The sequence below is a fragment of the Amborella trichopoda genome, chromosome 12, assembly GCF_054954075.1.
Source record: "Amborella trichopoda isolate Santa Cruz 75 chromosome 12, AtrichopodaSantaCruz75HAP2 v2.0, whole genome shotgun sequence".
Classification (NCBI taxonomy): domain Eukaryota; kingdom Viridiplantae; phylum Streptophyta; class Magnoliopsida; order Amborellales; family Amborellaceae; genus Amborella; species Amborella trichopoda.
This window is the reverse complement of record NC_142347.1, coordinates 3,768,542-3,790,499: the sequence shown is the minus strand read 5'-3', so window position 1 is coordinate 3,790,499 and position 21,958 is coordinate 3,768,542. Positions and strand designations below refer to the sequence as shown.

At 36.8% G+C, this 21,958-nt stretch overlaps 1 protein-coding gene across 4 annotated transcripts in view; it reads left to right on the top strand.

Moving 5' to 3' along the window:
• Positions 1-14,908, top strand: part of SMU2 (RED family protein) — a 51,163-nt gene extending 36,255 nt beyond the window's left edge. Inside the window, exons 1-7 of one of the 4 annotated variants that reach the window (XM_088854421.1) lie at positions 5,031-6,098; positions 6,594-6,662; positions 6,744-6,870; positions 8,721-9,073; positions 10,684-11,067; positions 12,942-13,252; positions 13,781-14,066. In XM_088854421.1, coding sequence (XP_088710547.1) covers positions 6,747-6,870; positions 8,721-9,073; positions 10,684-11,067; positions 12,942-13,220 — 1,140 coding nt within the window. In that variant the 5' untranslated portion in view covers positions 5,031-6,098; positions 6,594-6,662; positions 6,744-6,746 and the 3' untranslated portion in view covers positions 13,221-13,252; positions 13,781-14,066. Of the gene's footprint in view, positions 1-5,030; positions 6,099-6,593; positions 6,663-6,743; positions 6,871-8,720; positions 9,074-10,683; positions 11,068-12,941; positions 13,253-13,756; positions 14,067-14,597 lie in introns of those variants that run through there. The other 3 variants (XM_088854420.1, XM_006843766.4, XM_011624810.3) reach the window with 3 other exon arrangements.
• The last annotated feature ends 7,050 nt before the right edge of the window (positions 14,909-21,958 follow it).

Here is a 21,958-nt window from a genome sequence, read left to right as displayed (position 1 = left end):
GTGCTTGAATATTACTTTATCTCTCTCCTCTCTCAATCTTAACATGGTATCGAAGCAGGGCTTGGAACCCTAGGATATCCATTAATTCGGGGGACCCTAGAATCATGAGTTTTCTTCTTTCTTAGGCTTGAAGCTGTGGTGTACTAGCAAAACCTCATATTTCGAGTATGATCATCTTGATTGAGTTTACCAATAAGGTGAGCTTTTTTCCCACAGTCCTTCCTTTTTTCAGCAACTTCATATTTCCAGCAACATCATATTTCCAGCAACCTCATATTTCCAGTAATCTCACATGTCTAGCAACCTCACATTTGAAACTAAGGAATTATTACTTTGATTAAAGTTAACAACCCCTGAAATAGCGTTGATTAAAGTTAGAACCACTTGTGAATGCTATTTTTACATTCAATAACCTTGCATAACTAAATCCAATGCTAAATTAAAAGGGTATTTTTGTCTTTTTGTACGAATGATGAAAAATGGAATTAATTCATGGGCAAAAATGATCTGTCTCTTGGCATCACCCGCATCTCTCATCTGCCCTTCTATCTCTCTCTTATCCACCTATCTTCTCATTGTTGAGATGCCCTTCTCCACTCTCCGCTAAGCCAGAAATCTCTCTCGTCATCTCTATAGATCCATCCAATTTCTCTCTCATCATCTCTTTACTCATACTACCAATCTCTCTCTCTCCTCTCTCTCTCTCTAAAACTCTATCAATTTGTTTCTAACACTATAGTTCCTACGTCCAACAAAAGTTCAAGCATAATCAGATGAAACCATCTTGTTGAACAACAATTTGGGGAGCAAGAACTGTATTTTATTATGGTGGGTCAGAAGGGCCACAGCCTATCCCAATCCAAGGCATCTCTAGGGAAAATTTTCCGATTGATATAAGCACAAGCTGCCTCCATTTCCCTTAAAGCCACTGCTGTGTGTGTGATCGGTGGCTCCATATGTGTTGTTGCTGGACCATAAAACTGCTCATTGAAATTGTTTAGCACTGCTTCAGATGCATGGGGAAGGGGGGGGGGGGGGAGAGAGAGAGAGAGAGAGAGAGAGGAGAGAGAGAGAGAGAGAGAGAGGAGCTGTCTCGGCTATGGGAAGATTTACAGTGATGTCTGTGTGAGAAAGAGAGAGATTGGGTGGCTCAACAATGAGATTCAAGTGGATTGTGACCGACAGAGATGGCTAGATGGGAGAACAGAGAAAGGGCGCGGCTAAGTTAATAAGAATATTTAGGGTGGATGAGGGAGAGATGGGGCAGGTGAGAGAGCGTCAGAGATATGAGGCATATAGAGAGAGGGAGAGAGAGAGAGAGAGAGCAGGGGTATGCAAGGGAGAGAAAATGGGTGGATGAGAGAGATCAAGATACCCAAAGAGAGATGACGTGAATGAGAGAGAAGGAAAAGGGCCTTTTAACCTTGGGAGGGAAGAGACATGACAACAAAAGAAGTGACTAAGAGTATGGGTTTTTTATTTTTTCACTTCGTGTTAAAAGGCTATATTGTCTTTCTACTTCAGTTTATAAAATCACTATGCAAGGACATTGATGGTAAAAAGAACATTCACAAGTGATTCTAACATTAACCAATGTTATTTTGAGGGTTGTTAATTGTAGAAAGTCCCTATTAAAATATAATTGGTAAAGAGTTTTACATTCAAATAGGACTACAAAACTGACAACACTATGGCACATACAAAATCCTATTTTGAACTACAATAATGAAATCAAGATCACATTTAAAAAATACATGAGATAATGTTTGTATCTTTTGTAGATAGTTTCCCTGGTGGACGTCGAGTGCCTACTAAAACTTTTGATACTGTGTCTGAGGCTTACCAATTAATAATTAAATCTACGGAAGCCTTCTTTAGGTCTTAGAGATCTTTGATCTCGATTGATTGATGAGGTTCTACGTTAAGACACGGGATGTCGTTGATGTAAGATTCTTGGTTATAAAGGGGTTGAAACTCGACCCTATAGAGTTACAAATCATTAGTGCCATGTGGGTCGAAGCTCGATTCCAAACTGAAATGAATCTCGAATCCACATTGATATGAATCTTGATTCCAAATACATCAAAAAGTCGATTCCAAAGATGTTGGAATCGCGATTCCATACATGAAGGAATCTCGTTTCCATATTGTTCAATCCCAAACATAGTTACCGGAATCTCTCAACTGACCTTGCGATTCCGGTTCTGAAACCCGATTCTGCGTTTCTGTTAAGGAATCTCCATGGAAACCTTTTTTTGGAACCAAAGAAACTCGATTCTTTAATTTCGGAATCTCGATTCAACACATCTTTAGAAACCATTTTCGGAAGTTAGGAAACTCGATTCCGTAATTTCAGAATCTCGATTCTCGATTCAACACATCTTTAGAAACCATTTATCAGAACCAAGGAAACTTGATTCCTTAATTTCAGAATCCCTATCCAACGCATCGTTAGAAACTTGAACCCATTAATTGTGGGTCGACATTTCCAAATATTTCGAATCTGGATTCCAGCAAGGATTAAATCCTGATTCAGAAATAAATAAATTCAAATTATCAAAAAAAAAAAATACAAAGTACATAATGTCTAATGTCTGTGATGGTTGTGCACTTCCTAAAGCAAATTGGAATAGAAATCTTCCTTCGAATGCTTGTAGTGGTTCCAGTGTTTCATTATGTTACTTGTGCCACCCTAGACGGCGTTTACTTTAAATTTAAAATATAACCAGTAAATACAACACATACAATTAAAAGTAAACCATGGCGTAGACATAATCCTATTTTGTCTACATAACAATGAAATCAAAGTTACAATTTAGAAATACTGATCTTTTGTATATAATGACCGTAAGTTCAATAGTCAACCCAATCATTTTAAAATTTGGGAAGCCTTCTAATAAGAGACATCCAATATAGGTTCTAAAGTTGATGAGGCTCAAGATGTTCTTGGGGCTTCCTTCTCCATAAAAATGAAATCTTGATTCCTGGTAGGGGTCATCAAACGCATTCCATAGTCCATATTATTGTAAATCTCGATCTCAATCTGGCATGGATTTCTGATCCATATACTTCAGAAACTTGATTCCAAATATGTTAGAATCACAATTTGAAACAGCAACATATCTCTATTCCACATATGTCAGAAACTCGATTCCATAGATGTCAGAAACTTGATTCCACGTATGAAAAAATCTCAGCTCCTAGAGTGTCGATTCCAAGGGGATGGGAATATCGATTCCAAGGAGGATGGAATGTCGATTCCATATGGGGATGAAACTTGATTTATTTCGGTCGAAACACGATTCTTAAAAACTAGGGATCTCGTTCCCAATGATTCCTATTGTACGGACAATGATTCCTAAAAAAAGAATCTTCTAGCCGGCCACGTTTCTGTGATTCCGGTTCCTACAACGATTCGGGTTCCCATGCGTTTCCAACAACTATGATCCTAAATAGGTTAGAGACTCGATTCCAAAATGGTCGGAATCTCGATTCCATGTATGTAGATCTCAATTCCATTTGGGTCGAAACTTGATTCCTATAAAGTTGGAATTTTGTTTCTCGTGATTCCCCTCGTACAGACTTTGATTCAAAAAACTGGAATCTTCTAGCCAACTGCAATTATGCGATTACGATTCCTAAAACGATTCAGAATCTCATGTGTTCCCAACCCCTATGATCCATCCCATAATGAATGGGAAAGTGAGAACTTGATAGTGTTGACATGACTCTTTCATTCCATGCAGCCAAGTATCAACAGGGGGCTGTTGTTTCTTAAGATAGCAAAGGATGTATGGAAGGCAATAGCCAGAACATATTCATGATAAGATGATATGGCTAGGATTTACCAGTTGCATCATGAATTTTTCGAATTTGCAGCAAGGAGAAATGACTATAGAAGAGTATTTTGGGATATTAAGGCATAAGTGGCAAGAACTCGACCACTAAAGGGCTGTAACCCGGTGCTGGTCCTGCCTACGCAGGGTCCCAGGAGCGGTGAGATGGAAACGGTCCTAACCTTTGGCTTTTTATGCACCAAGTGACCGCTCTCAGGACACGAACCCGCTCTCTCGCGTTAGCTACCGGAGCCTTTCACTGTCACACCAAGTGACGGCCCCTTAGGAAGAACTCAACCACTACTAGCCTAATAATCCCATTGTTGATGACATTAAAAAACAGGTCGAGCAATGAAGGATCTTTGAGTTCTTAGTAGGCCTGGATCCTGACTTTGGACTTCAAAGAGTACAAGTTCTATGAAAGGACAAATTGCCCTCTGTTGAGTCAATATTTTATGTAAGAGGGGTGGCTAGTAAATAGGCTATTGCAGAAGAACAAACTCAAGCATCCATCCTGAATGGTCAGCCTTTGGAACGAGCTTCAAGCAAGGAAAAGTGTGTATGAAAGGACCAAATTGTGCAATTGTGGCCCACTTTCTCTTGCCGAAAAGCAGAAACTCAAATGCTCCCATTGTGGTAAGAGGTGACACACTTGGGTGTACTGTTGGGACTTGCATTCACACTTGAGGCTGAAAACCAAGGAATGCAAGTGCCCATGCTGTATCGAGCGAGGGGGAGGCAACCTCAGCCTCACAACCCAATGTATCCGATCTAAGAGATCAGGCCAAAGATTTACAGCACCACCAATTGACTGCTCTCAAGGCCTCACTCAGCTCTAAGACACCGGTAGAGCATCTAGGGGGACATGCAACTGCAAACCATTCCTCCAATGCCACCTCTTCTACACCTTGGATCTTTGATTCAAGGGCTACTGACCATATGACTGGTAAGAAAGTTGGTTTCTTGTCTATTTCTCTTGCTTCTAGTGAAGTTAAACTTGATGATGGATCCATGATCAGTGCTTCTTGAAGTGGGAACTGTAAACTTTCATAATCCTTGTACTTACCTGCTGTGATACATGTTCCTTCTTTCCTTCCAATCTTCTTTCTGTTAACAGCTTGACAACAATTAAACTGCAATATCACATTCCACCCCACACGTTGTGTTTTCAGGACCTGAAAATGAGGAAGACGATTGGTGGTGGTTGTGAAGAAAATAGGTTGTACCTGTTCAACACTCGATGCACTTCTACTGCTCTCAAATCTAAGTCTTAACGTCATAAGCAAGTCCTCTTGTGGCACCGGCTTAGGCCACATTTCTCTGAATTCTTTGTAGTTATTGTTTCCAGATAAGTTTGTTTCTTTGAATGTTCCTTATTTTCAGCGTGAGATTTATCATGTGTCTAACCGTTGTAGAAACTATTTTTCTTCTAGTGAGAAAAAAATTGTAAGCCATTCAATATTTCATAAAAAAGGTTCAGATCCAGTTTAAGACCCAAATAAAAATTTTCCATTCCAATAATGCACAGAGTATCTATAAAATGGATTAAAAACTTATTTTCTTGAACATGCTATAGAAACTCAAACATCGTGTTCCTATACATGACAATAGAATGATATGGAAAAAAGGAAAAATAGACACTTTTTTGAAGTGGTGAGAGGCATTTTAATAGGAATGAAGTTTCCTATGGCATATTGGGATGTAGCAGTTTTTACTGCTACATATATGATCAATAGAATGCCTACACCTGTTCTTAATGGTGCTTAGCCTTTCAAACTTCTGCACCATGCACTTACTTTTTTTTTCGTCCACCAAAAACCTTTGGTTGTGCCTGCTTTGTGCATTCCCTGGGCCGGCTAGAAATAAACTAGGACCTCAATCTACTAAACGCGTGAGCATACAAGTGTTACTGTCCAGAAACTAAAAGAAAATATGTATCGAAGGATGCTTCTTTCTTTGAGAATATACCCAAATTTTCTTCCCAAAGAGATTCAATATCCACTATGCTACTTGATAATCCTACTACTCTTCCAATGATCACAGATAGTTCCAATAATTCAGCCAAGGAACAGGTGGAATCTATTGAGAAACACCTGAATGTGTACACCCCAAAAAAGAACAAGGGAAAGTCTGATGTAAATAATCTGCCCCAACTCTTTGACTCGTCATATACTTCTTCTCCTTCTACCACTATACCTTCTCAACTCAATTTACCTATTACCGTGAGAAAAGAAGAAAGGGCTTGTACTTCTCATCCAATCAGTAAGTTTGGTGCTTAAGTGAGATTTCCCTCATGATTTGTTTTCATTAGTGTCGTTTCCATCGCTTATCTGAATAGATGAATGGTACTTTGTGTCTGTGGAATTCATTGGACAAAACATCATATGTTACATTCTCATTTGTCCTCCTCCTTTTTGGACATCCATATTTATAAGAATTTCTTTTGATGGTCTGGCATATTTTATGCAATATCTTTGTGGGATAACTCTTTCTTGCTGACACCTTAGTAACTTAGCTACAAGGATTTCTGAATGTCTTGCAAGGGCTGCTAGCCATCCCCATTTTGTTCTGAATGTCTTGAGCATTATGTATAATTTTTCCTTGCCATTTTTCTGCTTCCCCATTTTTCTTGTGCTGTGGTTTATGACACTTATTGTTGACATGATATATCATCTCTTAACTAATGTCGCATTCAGGAAGATTTGGAGTTTTACTTTAAAATGTATTGGAGTTTGTAACTTTTAATGATTTCTGCAGGAAGAGGACTATGCTCATGATATTCCTACTACTGTTCACAGAAGCAAAGCTGATTGTCCTGTACCACAGGTTTGTGTTTTCCCAATTTGTTTAGGTCCTTTGTGTTGTCATCATGAAACCACGAAACCAACATGAGGATATGCTATGCAGGAAATGGTCACTGTAAGTGTTGATGGATCTGTACTTGATCGAATTGCTAAAATTATGTCATACCTTCGGCTGGGTTCATCTGGGAAGGTTTTAAAGAAAAAGAAAAAAGATCGGAGCGAAGTAAAAGGTGCGTAGCGTACTTATCAAAAATAAAATTGAACGGATCTTATGGTGGACCCGTACATGGAGCTAGGTTGGTGTGTTGAGCTATATACTCATAATATAATGGTTTGCAAATCACTTGTGGATGGTTCTAGTTTCTTGACTTAGTAGTCGGATTTAACTTTCCAGTTGTAGTCTCGTCCATAATTTAAAGACGTATAACAGCCTTTTTTTTTTATATGTCAGTTGTTATACTTTTGATTCAGCTGAAAATCGGCCATGTTTCCATCTGAAACAAAGGAATTTTGAGACTTGGTTTTGTGGCCTCTTTTTTAAATTGATAAAAAAATAATTTTTAAATCTGGAAAGGGAAGTGTTTTGAAATTTCTTTATCTTTAAATTTGCCTTTATCCTTAAATAAAGAAAAAGCATTTCTAAATTGAGAAAAAAATAACTTGGTTTATTTTCATTGTAGAAACCATTTTGAAGTTTGAATTTTAAAGCCTTAAGTCTTGTTATTTTGTTCTTGATGATGCCAACAATGAATCATGAAGTTTGAGAAATTGAAAATTGCATGCTTCTTAGTAGGGGAAATGGATCCTAACTACTGTTTTGGGAATTAGGTTGCATACTCCATAGTGGACATGGTATTGAAATATGAAACATTAGGAAACTAATATTCATGAATCGATGGAACATTAAGAAACTAATATTCCGTTTGGAAATGCTTTCATGCAGGTTTATCATGCATGATGCGTTAAATTTTGTTGGTGATTAACACTTTATGGTATGTGATGCATAATCCACTACCAATATAATGTAAAATGCCCCTAAGCTTTATTTTACATATCTAGAAAGGGGTCAGGACTGTACTTGAAAAGAGGCAATCTTGCACCATGTGTTAGCCATTATGTCAAAAAGGCAACCCCTAATAAGTAAAAGAGCATGGATCGGCCCCACAAAATAACTATTAAGAAACAAACATGTATGAACTGCTTCCTGGGAATATGTTACCTATGTGACAGTAAAAAATGAAAAAATAAAAAGGTGTTTTCAGTGAAACGCCTTATCATGGAAGATCATTTTATGCACATCTAATTTCCGGAACACCTTCCCACCAAAATGGAACACATACACCCACCGACCCATCCCAACCCGCTCCATACTGCAAAAGCACAAAAAACATTCACTTCCTTCATGAAAAGAGTTAGAAGTACTGCAAACTAATATATAAGAGATGAAAGAGTATAAGAGAAATTAAGATCTAGGAAGAGAGAGAAAGTTAGAAAGATAGGTGACAGAGAGAGTGTCCCATGAAGAAGAAGAGGATGGTTTAGTCGTACTATCTCCCATGCCATACTTATGTTCTTTTATACTAATAATAAAAGGTCTAAAGCACAAATCTGCCCATGAGTAAGGGAAAAGACAAATAAGACTTGAATACAAGAAGAAATAAATGTAAACTTAGGTATTCACAACAAAAAACTTCTCGTTTTCTCATTTTAAAGGCTTATTTATCTCGTTGATGCTATCCGCAATGCAATTATTGGCTCGATTACATGATGGTGATTTTCCCAGCTGACAAATGAATTTACGGATACAGAGATTGTAAATTTGACTTTTGAATAGTGACAGTGAAAATTAATACAGCCCTCTGTTGAATTGACAGATTTTCTTTCAGAAAAAAGAAGCAAAGATAATCAAGAAACCACAAGATTTGCGTTTTGTTCTACAAATTTGAGATGTGGCTTCTATTTACTCTTTATTTAGGGTTGCATGTGCTTCATTTTCTTGAATCATGACTAGTTCTGTCTGTATGTCAAGAACATTGCTTTTATATTCTTTTCCTGAGAAGTATGTGATTATTCTCCATAGGGAAGATTTCTGCTGTTGGCCATGAGGATGATGAAGATGAGAAAGCATTGCGACCTGCTGATGGCATTGCAAAACATCAAGTTTACAAAGAGATGGGTGTCCCTCAACCTTCAAATGGAAATCATCGCGATGAAAAGAATAAACAGGGAAACCCTGTGAATAGAGCTGGTGCAGATGACATATTTGTGGGGGATGGCACGGATTATACTGTCGGTGCTAAAGATTTAAGCCAGAGTCCCATTTCCGAAGACATGGAAGAGTCTCCTCGTAACAGGGAAAGACCATCCTATTTCAGCGACCCTGTTTATGGCCCTGCGCCACCAACTGAGCTGGTCCCTGATTGGCAACAAACAGTGAGTTGTTATATCTATTTGTGGGAAAGTAAACTATGATTCCATGTCCATTTGGTTATTACCATCCAATCAATGGTTGAATATTGATGAAGAGAGATTGAGACCCAGTGGTGTCATGTCATGTTCTGATGCATCCCACACTTTCTCCTTCACTGTCCATTCATTGATTAGGTGGTTATGACCCAAAAGCCAAAACCTCTCCTGAGTTTTCAAAGTAAGCTCTTTAGAATTGACTGTTATCATAAAAATTTCTGAATTTATTTTAAGCATCTACAATTTATTCTGAAGAAACGTTTTTATTTTTATTTTTTTCCAAATGTGTTTGTGGGATATGCTAAAAATGCTTTCGTTATAAACCAGATGCTCATGGAATCCACAATGACTGTGAATCATGTATCTTTTGTGGTTTTGATTGAAAGTTAACATCATAATTTTTGCAAGAGATGTGGCTTGTTTGTGACTCATCATCATTCATCTTCCTAGGACGAAAGAATATCTCTCCTTTTGCAGTGTTTTCTCATACATTAAATTGAACTTGTATGAACAGTCATTGTTTGAAGTATATGCTAAAAATGCTTTCGTTATAAACCAGATGCTCATGGAATCCACAATGACTGTGAATCATGTATTTTTGTGGTTTGATTGAAAGTTGACATCATAATTTTTGCAAGAGATGTGGCTTGTTTGTGACTTATCATCATTCATCTTCCTAGGACGCAAGAATTTCTCTCTCCTTTTGCAGTGTTTTTCATACATTAAATTGAACTTGTATGAACAGTCATTGTTTGAAGTCATTTTAATTGAAACAACTGTACTAGTGGTGTTTTTTGTGTTTTCAAGTAGACCTTGTTCTCCTAAACTGCTAATAATTTTTATGTGCCTCTTTCCTATTGTGCAGTAATATTTCCTGTGCTTCATTCTGGCATTACCAGTTTTACTCCAAAAACTCCTACAAGTTGTTACCTAAGGCATTTCAAGTCTTTGTCATTCATTTATCTATTTGCAAAAGTCCCTAAGTATCCCTAATGATTTGGGAATACATTTATATGCATCATCATCATCATCATCCAAGTCTTATCCCACTTATTTGGGGTTGGCTACATAAATCATGTTCCTTCATTTTTCACTATCAAGGGCCATACCCTCAATAAGATCAAAAGTCACCAGATTTTTTTTACTACTTCTATTCATGCTCTTACGGACCTTCCCCTTTCTCTTTTTGAGCCTTCCACTTGAATCAAATCGTACCTCCTAACCAGCTGTATTAGGTCGATTTTGCACATTGCCAGCCCATTTTAAGTCTACTTTTCCTCATCTTATCGGCTATTGAAGCCACATCAAGTTCCCTTGTATGTAGAATACGTTTATAAGTCTATTGTTCGTAAATAACTTATTTCAAATTGTATGACATTTTTTAGCCACCTCAAGTTCCAATTTATTTGAAATCATTGTGGGGCATGTGATTTCAATCTTTTTACTTTTTCATGGTTTATATTTTTCTTGCAACATACTTGTTAGAAGCTACCTTCTGATAAAATCTTACTGCTCCGATTGTGTTTATTAGAGTTAGCATCAAGTATTAAAAATAACATTGGTTATGTTATCTGCAGAATGGATATGATACTGTGCATGGACCTGTAATGCCTACTACCTACCAAGGAGAATGGCAAGATTATCAATATGCTGAGCAGATGGCCTATCCCGATCAATACATCCAGCATAATGTGAATGATTATGAGCCAGAGGCAGGTGTAACTGTGCCGCTGGATCCTCGATTTATGACCCAAGAAGACAAGGATCGGGGTTTAGGATCGGTCTTCAAGCGTGATGACCAGAGGCTTCAGCAGCTGAGGGAGAAGGATGCCCGAGAGAAGGATCCAAATTTTATTTCTGAAAGTTACTCTGAGTGTTATCCTGGATATCAGGAATATAACCGTGAGGTTGTCTTCAGTGACGACGAAGATGATTTGTCTAAAATGGATATGGGTGGGCGGGTAAGACATCTGATTTCCTGTGCTTTTACAGTTATCTCACAGCATACACATGCAAGTTGTTTGAATGCTGGATATTATTTAGGGAATGTTAACAGAAGTGTTGCATGAATAGGGTGTATATTGTAGCTTGATCTAAGCTTATTGAGTTCTATATTTCTTTCTATAGTGTTTTTCTATATACTTATGAAATATTTCTTGATTAGTTTCTGGACTTATTTTTGTTGATATTAGCCTTTCAAATTTCATTAATGATAATCTAACTGTTTGTACAAAATAAGCTTAACCCATTTCTTTAGCCAAGTGGCAATTGTGTTTACCAACGTCAATACAGAGTCAATTCATTAGAGGAAGTTCGATTATGGATAAGAAAACAAGAACAGTGCGGCAATGTACAAGATCTTCATTCAAAAAAAACAAAAAGTCAGTAAATCCAAAACAAGTGTTGCAATCTTAGGGCAGTGAAATGGAACACGCAACTTCCAGTTTCCTTTAGATCCCCCATATGTGGCGAGAGTATTGGCCTGCACATTTGCATTGGTGCGTTGTAGAGAAAAGCTTCCAACTGCTCTCGTTCCCAGAGAAGTGTCACTGTTATCATCCCATTAGAACTGGCACCAAGATCTGCATTTCTGACAAAAGCTTCCAACTGCTTTCATTCCTAGAGAACTGTCACTAGTAGCATCCCATTAGAACTGGCACCAACATCTACATTTCTGAATATGTACCTGAAAATATATAGGAATAAGCTTCAAATTGGTCTATCAAAATAGCAGGCATAGTTGTGATGGGGTTTCATTGTCTTTGCTTCTGTAGTCAAATGTATACATAAAGAAGCTAGTTACAATGATTTTTGAAGGTGAAATCTATCTATCCCAAAGTAAGCATCGTTGGGTTTTTATGTCCAAGGTGACCTCCCTTTAAATGCACGTAGTAAAGCAGCATAGGACTAGATTCAGAACCTCATTATCCTGTCCCACTTTGATATCCTTTCATAAAAACCAAGTTTTGTTAAAAAAGAGGGGGAAACCCACCCAACTTATCAAAAACAATGCTTACCAGAAAACTCTGCCTTGGATGATTTGCAGGATGAGGGATCTGGCATGAATCATCACATCCCAACACATCATTCGAGACCAAGAACTCATGCTTTCATCAGCCTCAGCCTTATACCTATTGGTTTAGCGCCTATTACTTTGGTAGAACTGGTAGCTGGAAAAGAGAGTTATTTGAACTGAAAACCTATTTATGTTTAATTGCACTTATATTATGACAAAATCCGCAAGCTTGTTTTCTTGTATCTGCTGAAACTTCGTACTTCTTTAATATGCACGAAATACAGAAACTTAAAAGATTGAAAATTATAGAAAATAAAAAACCTACGGTGGAAATATGTGTCCTAGGAGTAGATGGAGTGGGTGATTGTTCCCAAATGATTGAACCTCTGTATGCATTTGCTGCATTGCTAGGGAATCAGCATCCTTATTTATGTCCTTCATAAGAATATACTGAAAGAATATTGACACTAGTAGCCAACATCATGAATCTCTCTAGTGAGACCACTATCCTCTATGGTTAGCCTCCTCTGAATTGGATGACTCTGTCATGTTCAGCTTGTCTGCCTTCTCCCTTAGAGCCTCGATTTACTTCACTGAAACTCCTGGGCTTGTAATTTGGCCTCTTGCTTCAGCTTACTGTAACTGCAAACTTCAAAACTTGTTTCCTTGCTAACTACTGAACCCTTAAACTTGATGAATTGATTCTTGGACCTGCTTACAAGCCCCAAGAAATAAGGACATAAAATTACCAAGATAATGAATAATTAATAAATGTTCCATGACATGATTTTATGTCTGTTCTAATATGTGGTATGACAGGCCAAGGGTCGGCTTCATCGGTGGGACTTCGAGACAGAAGAAGAATGGGCGACTTACAATGAGCAAAAGGAAGCAATGCCCAAGGCTGCTTTTCAATTTGGCGTGAAGATGCAAGATGGGCGCAAGACTAGAAAGCAGAACAAAGACCAGAAGCTTACCAATGAGCTTCATAAGATCAACAAGATCCTTGCTCGGAAGAAGGCCGAGAAGGGAGAGACCTTTGATGATGGTGGGCAGTATGATGATGATGCACAACCAGGGAAGAAGCTTCGGATATGATGCCCTCCATTAATTAATTTCTCAGCCTTAAGGTCACACTCCCAATTTTGTTGTTCATTTTACGATGCATCATTTGTTTTTTTGTTGATCATTAAAATATCTAATGGTATAAAAACACATATGAGAAGGCATAAGGCATAGAGTACCATTAAAGCATACCATGCACATCTTGTGCATGTCTCAGTTTTAAAAATTCGGCTGCTTAGTCGCCTAACCAGTCTTGGTGGGCCATTGAACTGAATAGGCCCAGGAGGGCGCTCTAGGTGGCCATGTGCCTAGACACCTGCCTTCTGCCCTACACGCCAGCCTAGGCGGGCGCTAGTGCCATCCCGTTCCTTAAAAAAAATAGACACAAGCCCCCTTTAACAAAAATTAAAGTCCTTAAAAAAAAGTATGTAAGCCCCTTAAAAAGTGCTGGTCTGGGTGTTTTGACATAGAAGTTTGGTCAAAAATTTGAAATAGCTCCGAAATTTCACAAGTCTAATTCTTGAAGGCCAAAATTTGATCAGACATCCAATTTTGATTTCGTCCCCCAGCTAAAGCATTCCAACAATATGTAGGACTTGAAGTTCGGGGTGGGATTAAGGAGAGAGGTGGTCTTCAAAACTATCTGACTATAATGGCTCTTCAGTGAAGCATTCTGATCCTCTCAAGGCGACATGATTACTGCTAGCCTTATTGTAATATTGGGGGTCCCATGCCCTCATCTGCAAGCTCATGAAGAAAACCAAGTTCTAGTTTTTGTACCTTCGCATCAAATTTTTGAACAGCTGTTGAGGTGGAAAAGTCTCCATGAAACTTATTTACGAGCAAATTCATAATATATATTTATGTTAAATTGCTCTCTCTCTCTCTCTCTCTCTCTCTCTCTCTCTCTCTCTCTCTCTCTCACACACACACACACACACACACACACATCATGCATGGCCTATTGCTCTCTAAAGATGGGATCTTGTAAACCCCATCGATTGCAATTAAGGAATCCTTGCATTGTAAGTACCATACTGCCTTTTTGTTATGACTTTTGTTTACAAGCTCTGGGAACAAGGTAAGTTTTACTGGATTCCCCTTATTTCAGATGTATGAGTGCAAGGGTGCCATTCATTTTTTTAAAATGCGGTCAGTCATGTATATCTGGAAAAATGAGTTGTGATCGTGTATATGGCGCATCACTCGTATATGCGGGTGTATCGGTCGCATTGCTCACATCAAAATTTCTTTTGGTTGTTTGGTAATATTTCATTGCTTAATTTTATTTTTTTTAATTTTTTGGCAATATCTTCATCATCTTCAAGTAAAAAGAATAATCCCAAGGATTGAAATTGCGCTATTTGTACCCTAATGTGGAAATACTTATACTGGGGTATTTTCCCACAGAAGGAACACTGCCGATATTACTGTGAATGCTAAAAGTATGCCTACAAGAACTTCAAAGAGAGATTAGGGCAAATGTAGACAGCCAAGGTAAGCAAAAAAGGGATGAAAAAAAGGCCACCGATAGAAGAAATTCATGTTTGAGAGTTGATTTTGTTTTCTCCGATGTCAGGAACCATTCGTCTTTGCCTCCTTGGGAGTCTTATAGTTTGGAATATTGGATATTTTATATGCGATATAATGGATTTGCTTGTTTTGCATATTAAGTGTTTTAGACATTTGAGCTATTAAAGATTAGAGGTTAGAATAACGAATTCTATTGCTCTTTTGCAATCTATTAAGGGGCTTAAGTCTTAGATAACAAATATGCTATAGAATATTAAAATCTCATATAAAAAATATGATATAGAATATTGAATAAATTAAAATACTTACTTATTTGCTTTTGATACGAGGTGATCACAATTCTTCACAACCATTTGATGTGAAATTTGATAGTTTAGTTGTATCACAAAATTCGAAATTTTTTTTTTGAAGTTTGAGCTTGTAGCCATCCAATTTTAAATCCAATGGTCAAGATTAATGTGACCACATTGTATCAAAGGTAAATGGTCTCACTGTATATTTTTTCGTAGTTTTTACATTTGGTAGAAGTGATAGTACAAGCTTCATGAAATTATATGAGACTATTTATAAGGAGACGATTTATCTTTTCTATAAGGAAGATAAAATCATTCTTTAGCCTTAAATTTCAGAATGTGTGATTGTAGGAGTGTCATTGAATAGGCACAGTTTCAAAAAAAGAGTTCTCAAACTTCTTGGTTCATCCCAAGCTATCCAATTTGACATATAAGAAGTGAGAATGATTGTGATTTTCATGTACAAAAGATAAATGGTCTCTTTGTAGACAATCTAAACAAGCTTATAATGGGAAAATTGGTTTTATAGGGTTGCAACCCTATCAAAATAAGTGAAGTGTTACCTCAAAACTCATTGAAAATTGCAATTCTGGGCGTCGGAAAATTTTCGAATCGATCATCTTGGCCTTGGCCATTATGGTTGTGAGAAAAATTAGGATTTGAGGCCCTGAAAATAGTCTATAATGTAGCAAATTATTTAGACCGTCGATTTCATCCCTAAAAATAAGTCTTCAAGGATCCACAAGATCTGTACCATTTTTTTAGCTTCAAATTTCATAATCTGTTTTGGAAATTGATTTCAAGCCATCCTGGAGATTTTCGAGGCCCAAAGTGCTTTCCAAATGAGGATTCGAGGTGAGGTTTCACTTTGTTTTCATAATGCCCAAGCTTTGTAGAAATTATGCCTAGTAGATCATTTATCTTTTGTATATGGAAGTCACAATCGTTCCCATTCATTAGATGTTAAATTAGATGGTTTGGGGTGAGTCATAAAGTTCGAGATTTTTTTTTTAGAACTTTGTGTCTATTCAATGACGTTAATAGAACCACCCATTTTGAAATTTAAGGGATAGATGATTGTGAATTCCCCACTACTGTTGTATCAAATTGCTATTTTCAATGACACAAAATTTGAGATTTTATTTTATTTTTTACGAATTCCCCAAAAACTGCAACCCTATACCCTACCTTCTTAGACCTAAACCTAGGCCTTAAACCTAACTTAATATCCTCAACTAGTAATCTAAGACACCAATGAGCCTATTGAATACAGAAAATCAGCTTGGATACTAATACGAGACTAGAACCTTGAAAACTGAGATTATGAAGTTCTAGCCTTATATACTCCTAAACAATAACTCAAATTTGACCAAATTTGGTTTCAAAATATTAATGAGGTAGAAAGATTTCTAACGGATCAAGAATTTTATGAATCCAACTTACAATTAGAAAGTTATTGCTTGGGTAAAATTGTTCAGAAAAATAATAAAAAGATCCCTTGTACGAGTCAGAGCATGTTGCAATCAAACCCCAATAGGCAATAACAACTCGCACAAATTTTAGGTCGTATGTTCACCCAAAAAATCCCAGAATTTACTGGAACCTTCCGGAGGCTTTTGGGGTGCTCTAGGTTGGTTTTTGGACATGTTTTGACATGTAAAATCCTAATAATTGGGGCAATATTCCTCACAACATGCCTAGAACTTAAGGTTATATAAACCCTCTTGAATTTCCCTTACAAAATAGACCACAATTCGTCCAAAAATCCTTAGAATATCCCAAATCTCCAAGAAAATTAGGAAAAACTCCTAGAAAATTAAAAAACGTTTCAAACAAATCCTAAATTTTTTGCTTAGGCTCTATGAACCCTAGATCTAGGAAAAACCTACGCTAGTAACACTAAGCCAAGAACCCTTCAAAATTCTCTATAGAATTCCTAAATAAAAAATCTAGGAACAATATCTCCTAGAACCAAAACCTTTAAAACCAATTCTTCAATAAAGTAAGAGAAGGCACTAAAGATGTAAATCAACCTACGGTCCTAATTCGGGCCTCAAGATTTCTCAAGTAAGTGATCTCTTTATTTCCTTTATTTATTCTTTTAGTTGTCGTTTAATTTAGAACTTCCCTATTTATTTATTTATTCTTTGTTTCTTTTATTTCTTGTTTTCCAAGTTTAATTCAAATTATAGCTTTTAACAATCTACTTGAGGTGCAATTTATGGCTGGCGCTACTAGTAGATCCATAATGGATTAGATCTATTTGACCAGTAGGATCTATAATTTGAGCGGTGCCATATTCTTTATCGATAAATCGATTTTAACTAGTTTTGCATGAATTTGAATTGATCTCATCAGAGATCGTCTCAAATTCGCACATAAATAAGTACTTGTCGACTTGATTTTGTAAGAATTTTACCAAACGTTTTTCTACTTGGGAAGAAAAAGAAGGATTTTGATGGGTTCTAAGAGTACCAAACAAAAAAATTTAGTAAAGAAAATGTTCACTACTCCTAGTACTTAACCCTATTTTTGCAATGCGAGGCTAAAACATTAAATCGATAATTGGAAATTAGAGACATCCTCATAAAATTAAAAACATGAAAGAAGTTTATATAAGGTTACAACGTTATACTATAGAAGTAAGGTGCACATAAAAAAATCAATAGAAAAGAGTATTCTTAAGTTGGGAAATCTTCATAGTGATCATCTCAAAGTCGGCATTTATGATGTAAAAAAAAAGAATTTGAAGTCCTAAAAATAGTATATCTTGCAACAAGTTATATGGACCGTTTATTTTCAAGATTTTTATGTGTTTATACATTTGCCGGATATGCATTATTTTTAGAATTTTAAATTTCATAATTAGGGTTGAACATGGACTTTCAAGCCATTGTATGATTTACGACATTGGAACTACATCTTCCAACAAAAGTTTGAGGCGCGCCCTACTTGTTTAGGATAAAGTGAGCACCTTATACAAACCTCACTTTTAAAGAAGTTTGGAATTTCTTTTAAGGGATTTTATACTATGAGACCATTTATTTTTGGTATAACGAGGTCACAATCACTTTTAGCTATTGTATGCGAAATCTAATACCTAAAAGTGTGTCACAACAATTGAGAAATTTTATTTTGGACTCTGTGTCCAAAAAATGACACCTCCTCAACCATCCAATTTTAAATCTAACTGTCAAGGATGATTATAACCTCTTTATATAAAAAACAAAATTTAAAATTTTTTGTTTTTGAAAAATCGAAAAGTTACAATTTTCGGATTTTGAAAAACCAAAATTATATGTTTTTCTAGGAACTTCGGCTAAATAGGATTTTAACAGAGTGACGAAATGGATGACATGTTTCCACGGGACCCTACTCTCTGCGAAGAACTACTATTGGACCTTTATTTCGAGCTTGGCAAGTGGTGAAGTCTTTCACAATCCCTCTTCAACCTTTGATGATTTCCTTGTATGGATTCACTCCTCAGATGGATGTTTTTCTATTAAGAGAGCTTGGAACTATATTAGATATAGGGCCCCCATCAGAGAGATCTTCAAAAATGTATGGGCTTCTAATGCCCATCCTCGAGCGAAATGGTTCACTTGGATTGCCCTTCATCTTCGCCTCCCTACATCTGAACTACTACAGCCCAGAGGGATCCATCTAGCACACCATTGACCCTTGTGCTTAAATGAAGGTGATTATGTTAACCACATTATTTTGTTATGTACTTTCTCACATTTTTTTTTACGGTCTATTATGTGGCGATGTGACAAAAATTTCCCTACTGGCCCATCAATACCTTCAATATTTGAGAGCTAGGCCAAATTCTGGTTCCCGATCAGTAGGATTACGTATTGTTTGGATCTCTCTATTCTCCATAATCATTTGGCTCCTCTGAACTGAGAGGAATTTTGTATCTTTGGAGGAAAGAGACCCAAAAGAGAACAACTGTTACACCAGATCATTTCAATTGTTGCGTGCTTAGCAAAGGTGAAAGGATGGACTTTCGACACGTCAGAGAATCCCATAGTTGATAACCTCAAAATTCAGTGGCACCCAATGCATCCTAAAACATTGATTTTGGTCTCATGGTCTCCACCCCCAACAGGTCTCTATAAACTAAACATTGATGGCTCGTCCCTTGGCAACCTTGGAGCAGCTGGTTGTGGAGGAATTATCAGAAACAGGAGGGTTTTGTGCCACTTTTATTGTTCCTCTAGGGAATACATCTAACAATGTTGCTGAATATTCCGCCCTTGAAAGGGGCATTCAGCTAGCTATTACCACTGCTCATTGAGAGTGATTTGTAGATTCTAATGCATTCCCTTCACGACTGTGCATAAGCCCCCCTGGAATCTTCGTATTATAATGCCTTTACCACCTGGAAGGCTGCCCCTGGAGTATTAAGCATGTCAACTGAGAGGCCAATTCAGTGACTTAGCACTTGACCAATAATGTTACAAGTCTCTCTGAGGCCACGGTTTGGCGTACCCGGCCGCTTGATTTTATTTTTCCTTTAATTTCTTTTGATATGGCGAGGACTTCTCATGAAAGAACTGTATCATAATCTCTTTATCCTTTTATACCATTTTAACTTATTAATGAAAACCGGGTAAGGGCCCAAATCCCCACTGACTTACCCAAAAAAAAAGAAGAAAAGAAAAAAAAAGAAAGGGCCGAGCACTTGGTATGATGAATGATTTTTGGTGGATAATGGTTATTCAATTTTTATAATTACTTTTTATCTAAGCATTTTGAGGCCTTAGTGTTTTGTTTCATTTGATTTTCTCTATCTTTGATGAATATTGAATATGATGTGAAATGTTTATGTAAAATATTTCATGAACATATAAATTCGGATTTTAAAATCCAAAAATTATTATTTTTGGGTTGTTTAATTTTAAATATTTCGGTTTTTGAAAAACTAAAAATGGGCAGTTCCGTCTTTTTTTTTTAAAAAAAAGTTTCATGAAGTCGAGAAAACGAGTATAGATACAATAAAGGAAACTTGGAGGTAATTTTGTAATAACATTAAATATAATGGATATATATGTTGTTTATATAAGTATATAAAATTTTTCCTTATAAAATTGGGGAATTATCATATGTGTTTTAGATACACCCTCATAGAGTATATTTAGACTTTGGATTTTTACGAGCCAAAAATCTTATAACCCATTATATAGGCCAGTTGTCAAAGGTTTTTAAGTTCGAATTTCGTGACGTTTTTACCTTTTCTCTCTCTCCCTCTCCCTCCATGTTGAAACCCTTTTTCCATTACTCCATTCTTTATATCTCTAACAGTGTTGCCCCTCCTGTAGCTGCGATTGTCCACATTAATGGTAATTAACTGAAGATCAATATGTTTCGTGCATGCCCTCTCTCTTTCTATTTATAGCAAGCAAAGATCTTGTGTATTTCTCAAAATGCAGGCCACTCCAAAGTCACCCGAGCACGTATCCTTTACAATCTCATATCTCCATTTTATTGATGCAATGACCACGAGCTTTAATTTGGCAAGGAAGGTTTTTCTGGAAAAAAGAAAGCTTTATAAAGATATCTCTATCCTTCAACTCTTCTATGATATTTGCAATATCCAACTTTGTGTACCTCAAAACCCTAAAATTTAATTAACTATGGCTTTTGAGATAAAAAAAACCTAATTTCTTTGTCATTGAATCTTTGATAAAATGAAAACAAATAAATCTATCTGAAATTTGAAAATTGCTTGCTTGAGGTCTTACACTCTTCTGGTTCAATCCCTCCAAGGTTTCATCTCTATGTCTCTCTCTTTTCAATAAGAGGCTCAGATAGAATCAGGTATGCTAAGGGAAAAGGAGTGTGAATTTCGAGTAATGAATATAAGAGAGAGACGGAGGGAGAAAGAGAACATTTTGGGTCAAGAATCAAGAATAATCAAGATAGATAAGTGCTTTGGACAATAGTTTAAAAAGCGGACCGGTGGCCCGGATCGGACATCTCAAAAATCGATCCGGATCGGTGAATCGGCGATCAGGATCGGGAATCGGCTGAATCGGTCAGTTTAAAGCTTTAAAAAAATCCAAAAAAATTATTAAAATTTATTATAAATATTGTTTTTTAGGAATTCCATAAGAAATGAAGGTACTCCATTAAGAATTTTCATTTCTTTGCATGAATATGCGAATATTGATATGTTATTTCTCTGCATGAACTACTATTTACCATTTAATTTACATCATATAAAAGGATAAATATAAAATTATTATGGAATAAGTATATCAACATACATTGACTACAATAAAGCATACAATTAGTAACATACGATTTAAAAATAAAATGACAGACGACGTCGTTCTTCTTCTTAGTTACGCTGATGTCATTGATTGAATTCGTTTGACAATTCATTGATTCGATCTAAAACGAATCATCGATATTAGCAGACGTCTGACTATACTCAAATCCCTTAGTGTTAGTGTTCTGTTGTGTTCCCAATCTAAAATCCCCGAAGCTTGTCTATCCTTCATGCTCACCTACACTGTCGTGCTCATCCCTACCCTGTTGCTGTTGGGACTCGATATGTGAATAATATGGCTGGGATAGGGTGGCCTTAGAATCATCATCTCTTTCATTTTCCCTTAGACCCCCTTCCCACTCTCTCTCATTAGGTGCAATATCACCGACATCTCCGACGAATTGTGGATACGTTGGCTGGCTGATTCATCTTTCATACTGCTCATCACCTTCTTCAAGGTCTTCCTCACCGATAGCCTCAAGGAACGCTTTCTTGTGCAACACTGGCTCTTCCTCTTCTACTACCCATTGATCTACTGTGTTTGTGACAAATATTGTGTCTAAGTCTATCGGCCCATAGTCTTCACGCTTCCTTCTTATTTGTCGCTCTCGGAGGTTTAAGTTATAATGAAGGTAGACTAGTTTATGAAGCTTCTCCGAAACAAGTCG